Source organism: Esox lucius, chromosome 17 (assembly GCF_011004845.1).
Source record: "Esox lucius isolate fEsoLuc1 chromosome 17, fEsoLuc1.pri, whole genome shotgun sequence".
NCBI classification, from domain to species: Eukaryota; Metazoa; Chordata; class Actinopteri; order Esociformes; family Esocidae; genus Esox; species Esox lucius.
Window position 1 is genome coordinate 36,977,753 of NC_047585.1, and position 21,661 is coordinate 36,999,413.

The following is a 21,661-nucleotide window of genomic DNA, read 5'->3' on the forward strand; positions in this document are numbered from 1 at the left end:
CTCCAGCCTCCTGCTTTTTTGATACATACCACAGACTCTTGTGTGCAGCTTCCTAGGTTAGAACCCCTGGCTTTCTCATGCAATTACTTTGTTACCTATACAAATGTTTGCAATGTTCCAATGCCATATTGACATCTCATTTTTGCCTTGAACTGAAATCATGTTCTAGAAATAACCAGGAAGTCATGTCTTTAATGGTTCCCAGAGGTTCTGGTGTGATGGTGTTTAATGCATAACTATAATCCACTAATAGGACCCTTGCATAGGTTCCTTATTAAAATGATTGTCTCTTGTTGTGTTATAGTCATGGTAGTCATGGTAATAACCAAAAACATATGTCTACTGGCTACTGGGTATCTAGACTTGATCCATAAATAGCTGCTCTTCAGGCACCCTCCTTGGCTCACTAGTCACCTCTATTTGAGGGCCGGATGAACAAGGCATGCCTAGCTTTTATTTCTTGTGTTTCCAATGGTATATATCAAGTCAAGTCTATATAAGACGTTTATTGAAAAACACAATGATTGTGCAGCCTCCAAATGGAAATTAATTCTAATTTTATATTCTTTGAAGTACTCTACTCATTGCCTTCATTGTTCTTCCTTGATTCCTCTCCTTTCTTGCTCTTATCAGCTTGCATTCTTCGGTGTATTTAACATCAATCACAAAATATAAATTATGAAAAAAAAAAAATAATCGTTTTGCAGACATTGATTTTGAATATCGAACTAAAGCTAAGAGAAACACCATAATACAAAGCAGGAAGAAAAATGTCCAGATGCATGACCGATAAGGATTCTGACGTAGTCTCTTATTCTTAACAACTTCAGCCCACACAGGTCCTGTTAGTGTGTGCTCTCTGTGGTTCACAAGCCCTACATCTACAGGTCTCCTCTATTGAAACAATCCTCTCTGTGATGATCTCCCGTGAAGTCTAACAGTGAGGCTCTCTCAAAAATGACACTGTTCATACCAGATTGGGAGGCTAGACGTCACTTTCTGGTGATCCTCATTTTCGGTAAGTCATTTCTCCAGTGCACACATTTAATTGACTATTTTGGCCTTTTAGTTAAGGAATTATTAACTGGTGAATCTCATTGTTATAACAAGTGTGTCTTATTTCATTGATCGTCATATTGACGGGTGTTTCCTCTATCGTTGCTTTACATTTTATTCAGAGAAGAATGAAACCTGCTTGATACCCAGGGGAGGCAGAACTATTTCCTGACTAGGGGTGTGAGAATTCCTATTTTATGGGGATATTAGTAAAGACATAATGGAACTACAAAAATGATAACAAAGAAGGCTGAATTTAGCAGGTCATGTTTTATTCATTCTTTTTTTATTAGCCTATAGCAAAATTGGAAATAGAACCTATAGAACACTGAAGAAAATGGCCTAACAAAATGATCCGCACGCTTTTGAAAAACATAGCCCACAGGCATTAAACATTCACCAAAGCAGAACAACCCTTTTGATAAGGCATATCAGAGAGACTCAAAACTGAGGTGAAACGTTGCAATTGTTAATACATTACATCGGTAATACATTAAAGGTCCAAAATATTTCCAAAAAATCTAAAGCTCTCTACTTCACAGTGTGTGAAAAGTGTTTCCGTCTCATGTTAGTTTTTTTATTTTTCATAATGACATGATGTGAATGATAATGGCACATTGTTATTCCTAGATATATTCCTTTTGTTGACTGTTATTTTATTGAATAATGCTGCCATTGACATATTACATTTGGTTTAATCCACTGTAAAAACTATCTTAATTAGCTTGTTAAACCCAAAGAGGATATTAAACACTCTGTTAATAAACAATAGTGTCAATTTTTTTCAAACATATACAATATACTTGAATGCTATAGTATCTATGGTTAGTTAAATTGTTCAGTACAAATATGTCACTATGAAGTATATAGATAGTCCATTGGGGTTAACCACAGGGTGACTCAGCCCAGGGTGGGAGATGGGCGGATGTACGACACGATCATTTGTTTCTTGCTTTAGCAATTCCTTCCTGGTTGAGTGACCAGTGTGATAAGTCATCTATTGTTAAGATTGAAGGATATGTCTTCAACTTTGTCTTTAACCTGCTGTGAATAAGGTTGAAAAATCTGTTGGTATGGTTGAAAAATCTATTGTTTTGTCCATGAGCATGAGACTTAACCTGAATTGCTTCAGTTATTCGCACTGGATAAGAGTATCTAAATGACAAAAATATTAAAATCTCTGACCGGTTCAGATCCACAGCACCTTGTGATTCTTGTGGTCTACTGGCAATGTAAAGGGTACCTCTGTCTTTAAGCATAATGGGTAATGTTAAATTTAAACTTTCAGTTGTTCTTAAAGGGAAAGTTCATCCAACAATCACAGAGCCTTAGTTCTAACCATAAGACACAGATGATGAATTGATCGAATAGAAGCTTGGACAGCAGCTAAGGGGGTGAACATGTTAATTCCCAACCCTTGCCCAGAATATCTGGAGGCAATGTGTATTTTGTGTATTATAACATAATAATCAGAAGTAATAATTACAATGTGTCTTGTCTCCACGGGTTGAACTGGTTAACTTGATGGAATTTTATTCAACTTTAGTCCTCTTCTAAGTGAATGTAGGCCACCAAATGTATTCAAATGTTTCTCACAATATTAAATCTCTCTTTGGAGAAGTTGCTCCATTGATTCTCCCGCAATACAACTCGGGAGAGGCAGAGGTATTGTCCCAATTGCAGAGCGGGTAGAATTTAATTAATTCAAGATCCATGACCATGCAAAAGAGCAGGCAGAGATCAACATCGATACTAACAAAGGAAATCCAGAAGTTCAAAGTTCAGAGTTTATCAAATGCAATGAATAACACAGCGTCATCCTGCACAATGAAATTCTTGTGGCATTGCATACAAGATCTACATAGTGAGAATTAAGAAATTTCCTAGCCACTGAAATTCAACACTACTGTTGTTTGCTCCTTGGGGTTTAAGGCCGGGTGTCTCTGTAAAAGCACTTTGTGACAACTGCTGTTGTAAAAAGGGCTTTATAAATAAAATGTATTGATTGATTGAAGAAATAGAATTAGGTCTGGAAATAATTGGATACTGACACAAGTTAAAGTAAACAAAATTACATGGGCTTAAAGTGCAGTGTCTCAGCTTTAATTTTAAGGTATTCACATCCAAATTGGAGGAAGGGTTTAGGAATTGGAGCTCTTTAATATGTAGCCCCCTGTTTTTCAAGAGACCAAAGGTAGTTGGACAATTGACCCAAAAGCTGTTTCTTGGACAGGTGAGAGCTATTCCTTTGTTATTTCTCCATCAATGAAGAAGGTAAAAGGTCTGGAGTTGATTCCATGTGTGGCATTTGCATTTGGAAGCTGTTGTTGTTAACCTACAACATGTGGTCAAAGGAGCTGTCAGTGCAAGTAAAACAGGCTGCAAAAATCAGAGAGATGGTGGGAACGTTAGCAGTGGCCAAATCAACAGTTTGGTACATTCTGAAAAGAAAGAGCTCTGCAATACAAAAAGGCCTGGACGTCCAAAGAAGATCATCGTAGGATCCTTACCATGGTTTTATTCACTTCACCTGTTAGTGGTCATATAGTTATGGCTGTATATGGATTTTTTGTCTGCTCAGATTCAAGCCAAATTCGACAAAGTCGATTTGAAGGCGCTTCAGTTTACAGGTTGACAATGACCCAAAATATACCGCAAAAGCAACCCAGGAGTTTTTTTAAGGCAGAGAAGTGGAATATTCTGCAATGGCGAAGCCAACCCGAACGCAAAACTCATGCAAAACATAAATGCACATGTAGAGGATTTCTCAACATATATTTACATATGTGCCCTGAATATGTTCATGAAATATTTCACTTGTGCTTCTCACAATATCACAATACAATGCATGTCATATATTTTTATGATGAATATCATGTGTTAAAATAATGAAATATATGAATATGCAGTACTTCAAGTATTCCTCATCAACACATCATGGAATAAACCTTCGGGACATTTTCCAGAGAATCTCCTTGAGTGAGTTTACCTACTTATTGTGGGCAAAATTGGTTCAGTAATTCGTAATGGCTCTGGGCCAGAAACCAAAAAGGTTAATAGTTTGAATCTCCTCCTTCATTGGATTTTTTGACATTAGGAGGGGAGAGAAGTATATAAAAGTAGATTAATAGGATTATTATGTAGTCTATTTCAGGGACATGTGCACTGGATGGGCCTGTGTGGAATTGGCCCATCCACATAAGAGCTTAGCCCATCTAGATTGAGCAACAATTTTGACATTGTACTCTAGAAAAATACTATATCTATGATTTTAGGACTATCTGCCCGATTACATTTCTACAGGCTCACCCAGCAACACAATTCTGCTTAGGCCTCTGGTCTGTTGTATTAACTTGTATTGCTTACAAGCAGGTTCAACTGTTAGTTCTACTTTGAACCCCAAACTACCAATGGGCCATCTAACAAGTTGTCATCACATTTTTGTTAGACACTAATTCACTAAAGCTCAAACTAATAAACCTTTTCATAGATGCATATTTTTGTACTTAGATAAGAAAAACATTATTTTCTCAACAGGGTTCAACTCTTCGTCGATTCCCAGCACTGCAATGAATTCTACATCTGGTATATTGGTCCCTTTATTCTAGTTAACTGATTGAACTGAAACAGAGTGGCTATGTGATCCTTATTTTCACGTTATATGCTTTGGTGTGTCGCTAGAAGGTCTAGTATGTAAAGCAGATTTTAAATAATCCTTTTCATAGATGCATATTTTTGTACTTAGATAAGAAAAACGTTCTTTTCTCAACAGGGTTCAACTCTTCGTCGATTCCCAGCACTGCAATGAATTCTACATCTGGTATATTGGTCCCTTTATTCTAGTTAGCTGATTGAACTGAAACAGAGTGGCTATGTGATCCTTATTTTCCCGTTATATGCTTTGGTGTGTCGCTAGAAGGCCTAGTATGTTAAGCAGATTTTGTGTATTAAGAATCCCCTAAAATGTTGCTAATGGTTTTTGGACATCTGTAATTCAACAGCTAAGATATTACAGTGAATATTACTCTTATATGTCCTCCCGCTGACCCCAGAGTCTTTGTAAATATTTAAAATATTATGTATACATTTTAACTTTTGACTGAAATGCAGGTTTATTCTCTGCACTGATAAAATCAGGAAGTCACATAGAGTAGGTCCACTTGTGTTAGTGCACACCCACTCACCTGACAACTTCAGTTAGGTCTGCAAGCACCTGAGACACCTATGGGAGTAACTACCACTGGGCCTAAGTTGCAATTACATTTTTGTTAGACACTAATTCACTAAAGCTCAAACTAATAAACCTTTTCATAGATGCATTTTTTTGTACTTAGATAAGAAAAACATTCTTTTCTCAACAGGGTTCAACTCTTCGTCGATTCCCAGCACTGCAATGAATTCTACATCTGGTATATTGGTCCCTTTATTCTAGTTAACTGATTGAACTGAAACAGAGTGGCTATGTGATCCTTATTTTCACGTTATATGCTTTGATGTGTCGCTAGAAGGCCTAATATGTAAAGCAGATTTTGCGTATTAAGAATCCCCTAAAATGTTGCTAATGGTTTTTGGACATCTGTAATTCAACAGCTAAGATATTACAGTGAATATTACTCTTACATGTCCTCCCGCTGACCCCAGAGTCTTTGTAAATATTTAAAATATTATGTATACATTTAAACTTTTGACTGAAATGCAGGTTTATTCTCTGCACTGATAAAATCAGGAAGTCACATAGAGTAGGTCCACTTGTGTTAGTGCACACCCACTCACCTGACAACTTCAGTTAGGTCTGCAAGCACCTGAGACCCCTATGGGAGTAACTACCACTGGGCCTAAGTTGCTATCTAATTTTTGTTAGACACTAATTCACGAAAGCTCAAACTAATAAACCTTTTCATAGATGCATATTTTTGTACTTAGATAAGAAAAACGTTCTTTTCTCAACAGGGTTCAACTCTTCGTCGATTCCCAGCACTGCAATGAATTCTACATCTGGTATATTGGTCCCTTTATTCTAGTTAGCTGATTGAACTGAAACAGAGTGGCTATGTGATCCTTATTTTCCCGTTGTATGCTTTGGTGTGTCGCTAGAAGGCCAAGTATGTTAAGCAGATTTTGTGTATTAAGAATCCCCTAAAATGTTGCTAATGGTTTTTGGACATCTGTAATTCAACAGCTAAGATATTACAGTGAATATTACTCTTATATGTCCTCCCGCTGACCCCAGAGTCTTTGTAAATATTTAAAATATTATGTATACATTTAAATTTTTGACTGAAATGCAGGTTTATTCTCTGCACTGATAAAATCAGGAAGTCACATAGAGTAGGTCCACTTGTGTTAGTGCACACCCACTCACCTGACAACTTAGGTCTGCAAGCACCTGAGACACCTAGAGGAGTAACTACCACTGGGCCTAAGTTGCAATTACATTTTTGTTAGACACTAATTCACTAAAGCTCAAACTAATAAACCTTTTCATAGATGCATATTTTTGTACTTAGATAAGAAAAACATTCTTTTCTCAACAGGGTTCAACTCTTCGTCGATTCCCAGCACTGCAATGAATTCTACATCTGGTATATTGGTCCCTTTATTCTAGTTAACTGATTGAACTGAAACAGAGTGGCTATGTGATCCTTATTTTCACGTTATATGCTTTGATGTGTCGCTAGAAGGCCTAATATGTAAAGCAGATTTTGCGTATTAAGAATCCCCTAAAATGTTGCTAATGGTTTTTGGACATCTGTAATTCAACAGCTAAGATATTACAGTGAATATTACTCTTACATGTCCTCCCGCTGACCCCAGAGTCTTTGTAAATATTTAAAATATTATGTATACATTTAAACTTTTGACTGAAATGCAGGTTTATTCTCTGCACTGATAAAATCAGGAAGTCACATAAAGTAGGTCCACTTGTGTTAGTGCACACCCACTCACCTGACAACTTCAGTTAGGTCTGCAAGCACCTGAGACACCTAGAGGAGTAACTACCACTGGGCCTAAGTTGCTATCTAATTTTTGTTAGACACTAATTCACGAAAGCTCAAACAAATAAACCTTTTCATAGATGCATTTTTTTGTACTTAGATAAGAAAAACATTCTTTTCTCAACAGGGTTCAACTCTTCGTCGATCCCCAGCACTGCAATGAATTCTACATCTGGTATATTGGTCCCTTTATTCTAGTTAGCTGATTGAACTGAAACAGAGTGGCTATGTGTTCCTTATTTTCACGTTATATGCTTTGATGTGTCGCTAGAAGGCCAAGTATGTAAAGCAGATTTTGCGTATTAAGAATCCCCTAAAATGTTGCTAATGATTTTTGGACATCTGTAATTCAACAGCTAAGATATTACAGTGAATATTACTCTTACATGTCCTCCCGCTGACCCCAGAGTCTTTGTAAATATTTAAAATATTATGTATACATTTTAACTTTTGACTGAAATGCAGGTTTATTCTCTGCACTGATAAAATCAGGAAGTCACATAAAGTAGGTCCACTTGTGTTAGTGCACACCCACTCACCTGACAACTTCAGTTAGGTCTGCAAGCACCTGAGACCCCTATGGGAGTAACTACCACTGGGCCTAAGTTGCAATCTAATTTTTGTTAGACACTAATTCACTAAAGCTCAAACTAATAAACCTTTTCATATATGCATATTTTTGTACTTAGATAAGAAAAACATTCTTTTCTCAACAGGGTTCAACTCTTCGTCGATTCCCAGCACTGCAATGAATTCTATATCTGGTATATTGGTCCCTTTATTCTAGTTAGCTGATTGAACTGAAACAGAGTGGCTATGTGTTCCTTATTTTCACGTTATATGCTTTGATGTGTCGCTAGAAGGCCAAGTATGTAAAGCAGATTTTGCGTATTAAGAATCCCCTAAAATGTTGCTAATGATTTTTGGACATCTGTAATTCAACAGCTAAGATATTACAGTGAATATTACTCTTATATGTCCTCCCGCTGACCCCAGAGTCTTTGTAAATATTTAAAATATTATGTATACATTTTCACTTTGGACTGAAATGCAGGTTTATTCTCTGCACTAATAAAATCAGGAAATCACATAAAGTAGGTCCACTTGTGTTAGTGCACACCCACTCACCTGACAACTTCAGTTAGGTCTGCAAGCACCTGAGACCCCTAGGGGAGTAGCTTGAGTGCAATGAGACCAATAAATCTCTTGAAGATGCTTCCCCCCTGGCCAGGCCATGCCTGCCTTAAACCCAGACTACCCAGAATGTTTTGTGATATTCCAGATTTTGATTAAATAAGGGTGAATGCATCTTACTATAAATACACTGGTAGAAATACATTACAGTTTTTGTATGACCAGATCCATCTTTGCTTTGAACCAGGTCTGACTCATTTGTCTACTTTAACATCTGACACCTCAAAGAAACAAACTGAAAGTGAATATGTCTGCTAGATTTCTTCAGGTGTAATAACTTGTTTTGTTGTATAACTGTTGATGAACAGTCTCCCTCTGGCATGTAGCAATAGCTAGTCAGTTAATTGTAACAGCTCTGGGCCAGAAACCAAAAAGGTTAATAGTTTGAATCTCCTCCTTCATTGGACATTTTTACATTAGGAGGGGAGAGAAGTATATAAAAGTAGATTAATAGGATTATTATGTAGTCCATAGGCTCTGTGCACAAGCGTATGGATGAACTTCCACTTGAGCCAGATGTCGGCATATAATTTTCCGGTTTACTTAAGGCGATCACCCGCGTCGCCCAAAATGTCAGTTTTTAGTAGATGTCTCTAAGGCCTGCCTAAAATAAGCATTAGTGATGTCCATCGAATTGTTGATGCCTGGTCCCCTGCTCCAACAAGCAAGCGGAACAAGGGATTCAAACTCTACGTATCAAGTTATCTGCACAACTACGAGGGTAAGTAGTTTACTGTGGTGTGCCAGCCGGCTATCGACTAAGCTAGTTAGCGACGTGTTCCTTTTTAGTGTAGTATTAGGCAGGACAGTAGAATGCATAAAAATTCACCCTAGCCTCAAAAACAGCAAAAGAACTCTGGCTGAGCTGGAACGCTAGCACGTCCCCATAGCAAGTGAATTGAAACGAACCTTCGTTCAACCTCTTCAACCTGAATTAAGCTTAAAATTCCTTAGCCTCAAAAAAGCACCAAAACATGTCTCCTCTTTTATTTTACTACTGTAACCTCATTTCACAACGAAACTGAAAAATAACAACTGGCATAGGAAGTAAACATCTGGTCCTATATGGTATTAATTGTGCATAAACCTGCGTTACATGGAAAATATAAAAAATCGCCTTTTCTGACTATTTCTAGTCTAGCGTTTGAAGTCATTGAATGGCGCAAGTATATAAGTATATAAAAAAATCCCCTTTTCTGACTACTTCTAGTCTAGCGTTTGAAGTCATTGAATGGCGCAAGCCATATTTTATTAAAAAGAGGACATTCTCCTGATTAAAATGATGCCCCACTTGTACCTTGAAACTTAAATGAGTCACGCAGGTTATATTTCATTATATTTTCCTACAACAGCATCACTCATCTTGTTGTGAGTTTAGGTGTTTACTAATGCGGATGAGTATTAGTAAGTAAACCGGAAACTGCAATACCGACTTCTAGACAAAAGTGGAAGTTCCTCACTACGCTGGTGCACAGAGTATATTTCAGGGACATGTGCAATGGATGGGCCTGTGTGGAATTGGCCCATCCACATAAGAGCTTAGCCCATCTAGATTGAGCAACAATTTTGACATTGTACTCTATAAAAATACTACATCTATGATTTTAGGACTATCTGCCCGATTACATTTCTGCAGGCCCACCCAGCAAAATAATTCTGCTTAGGCCTCTGGTCTGTTGTATTAACTTGTATTGCTTACAAGCAGGTTCAACTGTTAGTTCTACTTTGAACCCCAAACTACCAATGGGCCATCTAACAAGTTGTCATCTCATTTTTGTTAGACACTAATTCACTAAAGCTCAAACTAATAAACCTTTTCATAGATGCATATTTTTGTACTTATATATGAAAAACATTTCTTTTCTCAACAGGGTTCACCCCTTCGTCGATCCCTAGCACTGCAATGAAATCTACATCTGGTATATTGGTCCCTTTATTCTAGTTAGCTGATTGAACTGAAACAGAGTGGCTATATCATCCTCATTTTCTCGTTGTATGCTTTGGTGTGTCGCTAGAAGGCTTAATTTGTAATGTGGATGTTTTGTATTAAGAATCCCCTAAAATGTTGCTAAAGAGTTTTGGACATCTGTAATTCAACAGCTAAGATATTACAGGGAATATTACTCGTATATGTCCTCCCGCTCACCCCAGAGTCTTTTTAAATATTTAAAATTCTATATATACATTTTCACTTTTGTTTGAGTTGCAGGTTTATTGGCTATAAAGCTTTTTATTCATGGGGTAACCTCATCTCATCTAGTAGTGGCTGGCAACACACTGCTTAGGAATGGAGTCTGCCCCACTGTAGAAGAATAAACTTTTGTAGGAATGAGACACTTTAATGAGACACTTTAAGAGAGCTACACCTTCAGTTGTTCTTTAGAGTCTTACTTATTCTTCTACCCTAGGCCACCAGAAACAATGTTTTACCACTAACCTTTTTTGTTTTGGTCACTGGGTGGGAATATTTGAATTAGTTATCTTTTTGTATGGGCCATAAACATTTCAGGTTGTTCGGTAGGAACATAACACGCCTCACAAAAGAGGTTTATATTTAATTGATAAAATCCTCCAAATAAGATAATTAGATCCAATAATTTTTCTTTTCATCAGGTTTCTTTGTTAGTTCTACTTTGACCAACTGAAAATGAGTGTGGCCACAGTTTTATTCAAAGGTATTTATTATGTTGGGGTGTTTGTCTGTTTAACCGCCTCTTTCTGGTTTGTACACAGGACGTCAAAATTCAAACCATCAAGAGCGCTATTTTGGTATGTATCCTTCTCTAGTTGACTTCCTGTCTTTTCAGAAACATTACGACATTAACAAGGTGGTCTTCTAACACCTGACTGTTGTTAATGTATTGACACTGATATTGAGACCTAATGAACTCTCCAAATGTAACCAAACAGTGAAACTATTATGGCTGGCAGCAGGGGGTGTGGCTTCTGGATTGGGCTTGTATCTTCTGGGATTGACAGCTTTCTGTCTCTGCAGGAAGAGCAGTGAGTACTTCAGATACTGAGTCTTGTAAAATCGTTTGCAAACATTTAACTTTGTCACTATAATGCAAGTGTCAATGACTTCAGTACAGAGCTTTCTATAGAATTGTGTTGCTGTTTTTTAATCAACACCCGTAAGTGCCTTATTTGTACAGGCAGATGAAATGACTTTAGACACTGAAGAATACTGTCATTGGTTTATTCCCTTAGATTGGAAGGCTTTGATGTTTCTCATCCCGCTACTACTTTTGGGAATATACTGTGCCCTCCACAATTATTGGCACCCCTGGTAAATAAGAGTAAAACAAATTTACCTTTTGGTGAATTAGCTTAATTTCACACTGAAAAAAACTGGAAACATCCAACCTTTAATTGTAAGTAAGTTTCCTCTGTGAATAAAAGAAAATCTGTTATCAAGAAATAATTATTTCTAAGAAATGCAAAACCATTATTGGCACCCCCAGAAATGATTTTTAACCAAATTGAACTGAAGCATTTCTTCCATTTAGATTGAAGTTGAGTGTTTAGGAACTTTCAAGCAATAATCCATGACTTCCTGTTTCACTGGGGTATGAATATAAGGTGACACAGAGGCCATATTCCCTTATATCTCAACATGGGAAAGATAAGAGCACACCTAAATCAAATGAAGGAAAAGTGTGTTGAGCTGTCGTAAGTCAAGAAGGATTCTCCATTCCAACAAATTATTTGGATGGTATTCCAGAAAAAAAGATGTTCCTGTCTTTACTCCCTACATGTAAGTGCCTGGAGTATGCTAAACACTACTGGAACTTAGTCTGGAACCAGATTTATCTTATTGGCAACAAATTTCCCAGCTGTAACTCACAAACCCTATTTAAAAATCTTATCTAACTAATGCGATCTTCTGTCAGTCTGGGCGTTCTCCGCTTAGACGGAGTCAGAGATCAGATCTTTTTATGGCGGGGACTCAAGTTCCGTATTCCTTCACAGGAACGAATCCCTGGTCAATCCACTTCTTTATTGCCCTATAATATTCTATAAAAAAATACTTACCTTATTAAATCCTTTTAAAGATCTTATCTAACTAATGCTGATCTTCTGTCTGTCTGGGTGTTCTCCACTAAGGCGGGGTCAGAGATCAAATCTTTTTATGGCGGGGACTCAAGTTCCGTATTCCTTCTCGGGAATGAATCCCTGGTCAACCCACTTCCTTTTTGCCCTATAATATTCTATTAAAAAATACTTACCTTATAGTAAACCCAGAACAAACACCTCAAGGAATGAATGTATTTTTTACCCAACCTTAGAGCAAACTGGTACCAAACACACTCTCCCTGACGATCGTGTCTACCCCTTTCTCTCAGTTGCCTGCAAGGGACCTGGACGGGAAACTGATATCATCTCCAGGTCTAAGTTTTGATTTATGGAGAACGCGGAATCTCACTGACTGTCTCTAGTAAAAACAGGGCTGCAGCTCAGAGGCAGAGGAATTATGATCAAGCATTTGACAATCACACACCCACACAGAGACCAAGAGGGAGAAAGAGCTCTTACAAGTTCCTATCTTTATTTAGTCGATCACTTGTAAAGACAGCGCCAGGTTCCGGGAGGATCCCATAACCAAGAGTCAGATCAACTCTTCTCGAGTCTTCGATCCAAATGCAAAAAAGCGCCCTTATTTGACCCTCCAGGCCCTTTTATAACGTTTTTTATTCATGAGGTTCATGAGGGAGTTACACATTTTATGTAACTGTACAATGATTGATTTATCCTAATATTATCTTTCAGTTCCCTCCCTTCGTGTATGAAAGATATACATATTATACAACATTGTTCAATGATTGGTTTATCTTTATCACATGACCCCGACATTACCACCCCTCCAATAGTCCTTATTTGGGGTCTATGTTGGCCCTCCCCATTTCTTCACAGAGCTGTTAAAAGTTTTTTGTTTTACTGGGGTCTTTGTTCGGTGCATACAAAAACACCGGGGGGGGGGGGGGGGGGGGGTAGTTGTATATCATCCGTCTCAGGTTCTGGTGTAGATTGTTGATTCTTCGTCGGCTGCTGCTCCCGAAACCTTCGGCTCATCTCCTGTACTCTGCCCTTTTTCTCAACAACGGACATCACCAAATGCTGATTTTCCTCCTTTGTGATGCTTTACCAGGCCTTTATTGCAGCTGTCTTCAGTTGTTGTATATCCGTGGGTCTTTCTGCCTTATGTTTTGCCTATATTCTGCTATGGCAAAGAAAACGCTTACCTTGGAACCGTTGATGATTGCAGAAGCAGAAATTGTCCAATATAGTCAAGATCAATGGTTTTCTGAAGACGTGAAGGCTCTCCACAGTAATCAGTCAGTCATGAGAAATAGTCAGCTGTAGAGGCTTGATCCCACATCCTGGTATTTTGAGAGTTGGGGGGCCAACTGGACAGATCTGCCATCCCAGATGATGCAAAACATCTAGCCATTCTTTCAAAACACTTCAGAGTTGTGTTATAAATCAGCCGTTTCATATTGTGGTTGAAATAATGGTCACGTTCCCGGTCATCATGGGGAGAGAGTAATTCATTTATTTATTGCAGCATACAATTATCCATTGTTCATGATGTTACAGACTTAATGTCATCTCACTCAATCTTAACTCAATCTCAAAGAAACTTCTGGTTGTCCTCTACTTTATCGACATCCCAAGCAGAATACACATCCCTGTACTGTGAGCCCATTGGTTAATTACTGTCAAGCTTTGATTGAACGTGACTTCCTGTGTACGGATAAACAGATGGTCTGTTGTAAACTAAACATACCATACACTTCAACAGTTGTCATTCTCCTCATGCGTGACATGCATGAAAAAATTGAACAGTGTGGGTGCAATAACATGCTGTCATAGCTAAGACAAAAATATTGGATTCCTCAAGCAAACTCAGACATCAGGAAGCTTATATCAGAATGCACAGTCTGCAAGAGACTGTGAGGCCAAGTCAGAGAAGAAAAAATTGCTAATCTGCCAGAAGATCATCTGATACCAGATAAGCCACCTTTCATAAATGTCGGTATGGATTACTGTGGACGTGATCGGGGGACTGTCAAAAGGTATGGTGTAATATTTACGTGCCTCACCATCTTGACACCACTACCTGTAACAACGCTGTGAAGCATGGTGGTGGCTCAGTGATGTTTTGGGGATGTGTGAGCTCTAAAGGCACGGGGAATCAAATGAAAATGAATGGCAAGATGAATTCTGCATGTTATCACAAAAAACTAGCAGACAATTTGCATTCTTCTGCATGAATGCTGCGCATGGGACACTCTTGGATTTTCCAACACGACAATGACCCTAAACACCAGGCCAAGTTGACCATCCAGTGGTTCCAGCAGAAAAAGGACGAAGGTTCTGGAGTGGCCATCACAGTTTCCTGACCTCAAAATCATTAAGCCACTCTGGGGAGATTTGAAATTGTCGGTTCATGCAAGATGACCAAAGACTTTGCATGATGTGGAAGCATTTTGCCAAGACGAATGGGAAGCTTTAACACTTCCAATAATTCAGGGCCTCAGGGCTGTCATTGATGCCAAAGAGGGCAAAAAAAATAATATTTGCTGCCATGTTTTGTTTCATGATTGTGGCATTCTGTAATGACCTACAGTTGAATGTGAGTTCATTACAGAATGGCACAAGTGTTTTCCCTGCTCACTCATGTTTTCTTTACAAATGGTACATACATTACCAATTCTCCAAGGGTATGCAAAATTTGAGCACAACTCATATATATGCTTTATTATTGTTTAATATAAATCCTATGTCTTTAAGCTGTGATGAATCACATATGCAAATGTACTTTTTTGCAGGCTAGTATACAAGGGCATTTGTCAACTAGTCATTTTGGATTGTATGGCATTTTCATGTTCTGTGAATCTATCGCCCTCTCACCCTAACTTCATCACAGACACCTGTTTTCATTTATTATTGCGCTCTGTTTTTCCTCGTCACGGTGGTTCTGCCCTGTGTTTTGTTTTGTTCCTGTCTTTCCCAGTGGGTAATCCTGTATTCTGTTTTTGATTTCGTTCATTTATTAAATATTCTCTGTTCTCCCTGCGCTCTCTCTTACTGCCTCCATCCTTGAACGTTTCAGGTACAGTGGGGTGAACAAGTATTTGATACACTGCCGATTTTGCAGGTTTTCCTACTTACAAAGCATGTAGAGGTCTGAAATATTTATTTCTTTATATTCAATATAATAAATAGTGTCACTCTTTTTTTTTTTACAGAGAACTCTTCTCAGAGGTAAGATTTCCCCTTGTTGTGTTTTATATTTATCAGTCAAACATTTGCTGTCCATTATGAATTATTCTTATTAGAACCTTTTTAAATACCTTTTTCTTTGCTTATAGATCTGTCCAACAGGATGATCACAACCAAGGTATGGACCAACAAATACACTAAACATCACACACACTGTTAACAGTACCACACTCATGTACAAACACATTGTCATTCATTTTACATTACATTTCCAGTTGTAGATTTGGTGATGGGAGACATGAGGAGTGGAGGCATGGTGGATTCAGGAAATGATGGGTTCTATTCTGTCATCACTTCTGTACCGTCCACATTCCTGCCCTCAGGTGATATAATACTTAACACACACAATTATATACAGTCAATTATTTAATTTCAATGCAAAACTGAACATGCCAATATGCTTTATAAAGAATATGAGCAATATGGAATAAATAACAATATTTTCTAATATAATTGCAAAATGGTCTGTTATAACATGAACATTTATTTTTCAGATTGCAACTGGGTAAAAATCTATGAGGATGAAAATATTGTGACGTGACTTAGACAAACTTTTTTTCAATTTTGGTCCTTAGGCCAAATTGTATTTGTTTATTTTAATGCAGTATATTTTGTATTTATTGCCCTGCCATGTTACAGGGGGTAGAAAAGGGGAATAATAAGCCATCTGAAAGCTTGGAATGATTAGTTGGTCAGACTGGAAATTTAGACTGGACACCAGGGTTCACACCCCTTCCCTTATGAAGTGCATGGGCTCTTAAGTGACCACAGAGTCAGAACACCATTTAAAATCCAAAATGAAACATTATCACTTCCAGTAACATCTGGTCTTCCATGCAGGGACGTGCGTTTGGAGTTAGAAGTATACACAGGGTAGAACAAGTATTTGATACACTGCCGATTTTGCAGGTTTTCCTACTTACAATGCATGTAGAGGTCTGTAATTTGATACATCAGAAAAGCAGAACTTAATATTTAGTACAGAAACCTTTGTTTGCAATTACAGAGATCATATGTTTCCTGTAGTTCTTAACCAGGTTTGCACACACTGCAGCAGGGATTTTGGCCCACTCCTCCATACAGACCTTCTTCAGATCCTTCAGGTTTCGGGGCTGTCCCTAGGCAATACGGACTTTCAGCTCCCTCCAAGACTTTCTATTGGGTTCAGGTCTGGAGACTGGCTAGGCCACTCCAGGACCTTGAGATGCTTCTTACGGAGTCACTCCTTATTTGCCCTGGCTGTGTGTTTCAGGTCGTTGGCATGCTGGAAGACCCAGCCACAACCCATCTTCATTACTCTTACTGAGGAAAGGAGGTTGTTGGCCAAGATCTCGCGATACACGGCCCCATCCATCATCCCCTCAATACGGTGCAGTCGTCCTGTCCCCTTTGCAGAAAGCATCCCCAAAGAATGATGTTTCCACCTCCATGCTTCACGGTTGGGATGGTGTTCTTGGAGTTGTACTCATCTTTTTTCTTCCTTTAAACACAGCGAGTGGAGTTTAGACCAAAAAGCTATATTTTTGTCTCATCAGACCACGTGACCTTCTTCCATTCCTTCTTTGGATCATCCAGATGGTCATTGGCAAACATCAGACAGGCCTGGTCATGAGCTTTGGGTCATGGCCGAAAGGACAAGATCCCGGATACAGGCGGCCAAAATGAGCTTTCTCCGCAGGGTGGCTGGGCGATCCCTTAGAGATAGGGTGAGAAGCTCGGTCACCCGGGAGGAGCTCAGAGTAGAGCCGCTGCTCCTCCACATTGAGAGGGGTCAGCTGAGGTGGCTTGGGCATCTGTTTCGGATGCCTCCAGAACGCCTTCCTGGGAAGGTGTTTCCGGTCCCGTCCCACCAGGAGGAGACCCCGGGGAAGACCTAGGACACGCTGGAGGGACTATGTATCCCGGCTGGCCTGGGAACGCCTCAGTGTCCCCCCGGAAGAGCTGGAGGAAGTGTCTGGGGAGAGGGAAGTCTGGGCATCTCTCCTTAGACTGCTGCCCCCGCGACCCGGCCCCAGATGATGCGGAAGAAGATGTATGAATGTATGTATGAAAAGGAAATAAAAAGATATCCAAAGCCTTGCAAATGCCTGTCAGTACCTTAAAGCTCTATTTTGGAGTGACGAGACTAAAATAGAGCTTTATGGTCACAACCATAAGCGCTGTGTTTGGAGAGGGGTCAACAAGGCCTATAGTGAACAGAATACCATCCCCACTGTGAAGCATGGTGGTGGCTCAGTGATGTTTTGGGGATGTGTGAGCTCTAAAGGCACGGGGAATCAAATGAAAATGAATGGCAAGATGAATGCTGCATGTTATCACAAAAAACTAGCAGACAATTTGCATTCTTCTGCATGAATGCTGCGCATGGGACACTCTTGGATTTTCCAACACGACAATGACCCTAAACACCAGGCCAAGTTGACCATCCAGTGGTTCCAGCAGAAAAAGGACGAAGGTTCTGGAGTGGCCATCACAGTTTCCTGACCTCAAAATCATTAAGCCACTCTGGGGAGATTTGAAATTGTCGGTTCATGCAAGATGACCAAAGACTTTGCATGATGTGGAAGCATTTTGCCAAGACGAATGGGAAGCTTTAACACTTCCAATAATTCAGGGCCTCAGGGCTGTCATTGATGCTAAAGAGGGCAAAAAAATAATATTTGCTGCCATGTTTTGTTTCAAATGTACTTTTTTGCAGGCTAGTATACAAGGGCATTTGTCAACTAGTCATTTTGGATTGTATGGCATTTTCATGTTCTGTGAATCTATCGCCCTCTCACCCTAACTTCATCACAGACACCTGTTTTCATTTATTATTGCGCTCTGTTTTTCCTCGTCACGGTGGTTCTGCCCTGTGTTTTGTTTTGTTCCTGTCTTTCCCAGTGGGTAATCCTGTATTCTGTTTTTGATTTCGTTCATTTATTAAATATTCTCTGTTCTCCCTGCGCTCTCTCTTACTGCCTCCATCCTTGAACGTTTCAGGTACAGTGGGGTGAACAAGTATTTGATACACTGCCGATTTTGCAGGTTTTCCTACTTACGAAGCATGTAGAGGTCTGAAATATTTATTTCTTTATATTCAATATAATAAATAGTGTCACTCTTTTTGTTTTTACAGAGAACTCTTCTCAGAGGTAAGATTTCCCCTTGTTGTGTTTTATATTTATCAGTCAAACATTTGCTGTCCATTATGAATTATTCTTATTAGAACCTTTTTAAATACCTTTTTCTTTGCTTATAGATCTGTCCAACAGGATGATCACAACCAAGGTATGGACCAACAAATACACTAAACATCACACACACTGTTAACAGTACCACACTCATGTACAAACACATTGTCATTCATTTTACATTACATTTCCAGTTGTAGATTTGGTGATGGGAGACATGAGGAGTGGAGGCATGGTGGATTCAGGAAATGATGGGTTCTATTCTGTCATCACTTCTGTACCGTCCACATTCCTGCCCTCAGGTGATATAATACTTAACACACACAATTATATACAGTCAATTATTTAATTTCAATGCAAAACTGAACATGCCAATATGCTTTATAAAGAATATGAGCAATATGGAATAAATAACAATATTTTCTAATATAATTGCAAAATGGTCTGTTATAACATGAACATTTATTTTTCAGATTGCAACTGGGTAAAAATCTATGAGGATGAAAATATTGTGACGTGACTTAGACAAACTTTTTTTCAATTTTGGTCCTTAGGCCAAATTGTATTTGTTTATTTTAATGCAGTATATTTTGTATTTATTGCCCTGCCATGTTACAGGGGGTAGAAAAGGGGAATAATAAGCCATCTGAAAGCTTGGAATGATTAGTTGGTCAGACTGGAAATTTAGACTGGACACCAGGGTTCACACCCCTTCCCTTATGAAGTGCATGGGCTCTTAAGTGACCACAGAGTCAGAACACCATTTAAAATCCAAAATGAAACATTATCACTTCCAGTAACATCTGGTCTTCCATGCAGGGACAGACTAGACCTGACCACACTTAGCTTCAGCGTGAAGCCAGAAGTGGAATGCAGGGTGCTATGCTGATATAGCAAGGCCTCTCTAATAACCTATATGATTTGGGATTTACATCTTGGTACTTTTGTGATTACGCTTATTTTTCTGCCTCTATTTTTCCTGTGTATAGCAAACACACAACCTGTTGTTAATGCTCATTCTGTTGTACAGGTCCTATTGCAGAGAATTAATCTAAAAATGAAAATGTAAGTTCAAGCATTTTTTAGGACTTTCAGATTGGTCTTACGCTTACATAGAACTTCCCCTATCGTTTTACAGTACCGTTGTTTCAAAGGCCTGACGTGACACTTCTTTTCCCCTCCAGTCTGATAAATACCACGTGCACTGCTCAATCCCTGACAGACCAGCAACCTCAGCCCAGAAAGAAGGGTTGTAGAGTCTTCTGCAGAAACACTGAATCTATTTGCTTTCTGTAGCGATGTTTAACAGGTCTATAAATAAATACACACTCTCTAACATGAAGTCCTCTGTTTATATCAAACACCACGTTAATTTAATTCCACATTTACATCTGGGTTTTTATTACATGACATTGATATCCATAATATCTGTATCTATTAATTTATTGGATTTATTTTAGTGTCCAGTGCTAAACCCCTCAGTATATTTTGTGAAATGTTCTGAATTTGTCTATTTTGTCACCTGTATGATACATCCTTCCCTAATGGTTATTAAATAAGGTGCGTTTGGAATTTGGAGTAAGAATTGGAGTAAGAATTTTACACTGGGTAGAACAAGTATTTGATACACTGCCGATTTTGCAGGTTTTCCTACTTACAAAGCATGTAGAAGTCTGTAATTTGATACATCAGAAAAGCAGAACTTAATATTTGGTACAGAAACCTTTGTTTGCAATTACAGAGATCATATGTTTCTTGTAGTTCTTAACCAGGTTTGCACACACTGCAGCAGGGATTTTGGCCCACTCCTCCATACAGACCTTCTCCAGATCCTTAAGGTTTCGGGGCTGTCCCTGGGCAATGTGGACATTCTCAGCTCCCTCCAAAGACTTTCTATTGGGTTCAGGTCTGGAGACTGGCTAGGCCACTCCAGGACCATGAGATGCTTCTTACAGAGCCACTCCTTAGTTGCCCTGGCTGTGTGTTTCAGGTTGTTGTCATGCTGGAAGACCCAGCCACAACCCATCTTCATTACTCTTACTGAGGAAAGGAGGTTGTTGGCCAAGATCTCGCGATACATGGCCCCATCCATCCTCCCCTCAATACGGTGCAGTCGTCCTGTCCTTTTTGCAGAAAGCATCCCCAAAGAATGATGTTTCCACCTCCATGCTTCACGGTTGGGATGGTGTTCTTGGAGTTGTACTCATCTTTCTTCTTCCTTTAAACACAGCGAGTGGAGTTTAGACCAAAAAGCTCTATTTTTGTCTCATCAGACCACATGACCTTCTTCCATTCCTTCTTTGGATCATCCAGATGGTCATAGGCAAACATCAGACAGGCCTGGACATGCGCTGGCTTGAGCAGGGGGACCTTGCGTGCGCTGCATTTTTATCCATGACGGCATAGTGTGTTACTAATGGTTTTCTTTGAGACTGTGGTCCCAGCTCTCTTTTGGTCATTGACCAGGTCCTGCCATGTAGTTCTGGGCTGATCCCTCACCTTCCTCTTGATCATTGATCCCCCAGGAGGTGAGATCTTGCATGGAGCCCCAGACTGAGGGAGATTGACCGTCATCTTGAACTTCTGCCATTTTCTAATAATTGCACCAACAGTTGTTGCCTTCTCAACAAGCTTGCTTGCCTATTGTCCTGTAGCCCATCCCTGCCTTGTGTAGGTCTACAATTTTATCTCTGATGTCCTTACACAACTCTCTGGTCTTGGCCATTGTGGAAAGGCTGGAGTCTGTTTGATTGAGTGTGTGGACAGGTGTTTTTTATACAGGTAACGAGTTGAAACAGGTGCAGTTAATACAGGTAATTCTTACAGGTTGGTAGGTGATCAAATACTTATGTCATGCAATAAATGCAAAATAATTATTTAAAAATAACACAATGTGATTTTCTGGATTATTTTCTGGAAAATTACAGACCTCAACATGCTTTGTAAGTAGGAAAC

General features: G+C 39.1%; 1 protein-coding gene across 5 annotated transcripts; it reads left to right on the forward strand.

Moving 5' to 3' along the window:
- The first annotated feature begins 860 nt into the window (after positions 1 to 860).
- LOC114828893 lies at positions 861 to 20,037 on the forward strand. Of its 5 annotated transcripts, XM_034287603.1 has the most exons (14): positions 6,012 to 6,054; positions 6,591 to 6,638; positions 7,769 to 7,816; positions 10,118 to 10,165; positions 10,980 to 11,015; positions 11,157 to 11,249; positions 15,500 to 15,515; positions 15,623 to 15,651; positions 15,749 to 15,856; positions 18,652 to 18,667; positions 18,775 to 18,803; positions 18,901 to 19,008; positions 19,737 to 19,771; positions 19,891 to 20,037. In XM_034287603.1, exons 1-13 carry the CDS (start codon positions 6,039 to 6,041, stop codon positions 19,754 to 19,756), a joined length of 615 nt encoding a protein of 204 aa, XP_034143494.1. In that variant the 5' UTR covers positions 6,012 to 6,038; the 3' UTR covers positions 19,757 to 19,771; positions 19,891 to 20,037. The 5 variants fall into 5 exon arrangements, with proteins under 5 accessions (XP_034143496.1, XP_034143494.1, XP_034143493.1 ...); XM_034287602.1 differs by lacking the exons at positions 19,737 to 19,771; positions 19,891 to 20,037 and having other exon boundaries at positions 18,901 to 19,704; XM_034287604.1 differs by lacking the exons at positions 7,769 to 7,816; positions 19,737 to 19,771; positions 19,891 to 20,037 and having other exon boundaries at positions 18,901 to 19,704.
- The last annotated feature ends 1,624 nt before the right edge of the window (positions 20,038 to 21,661 follow it).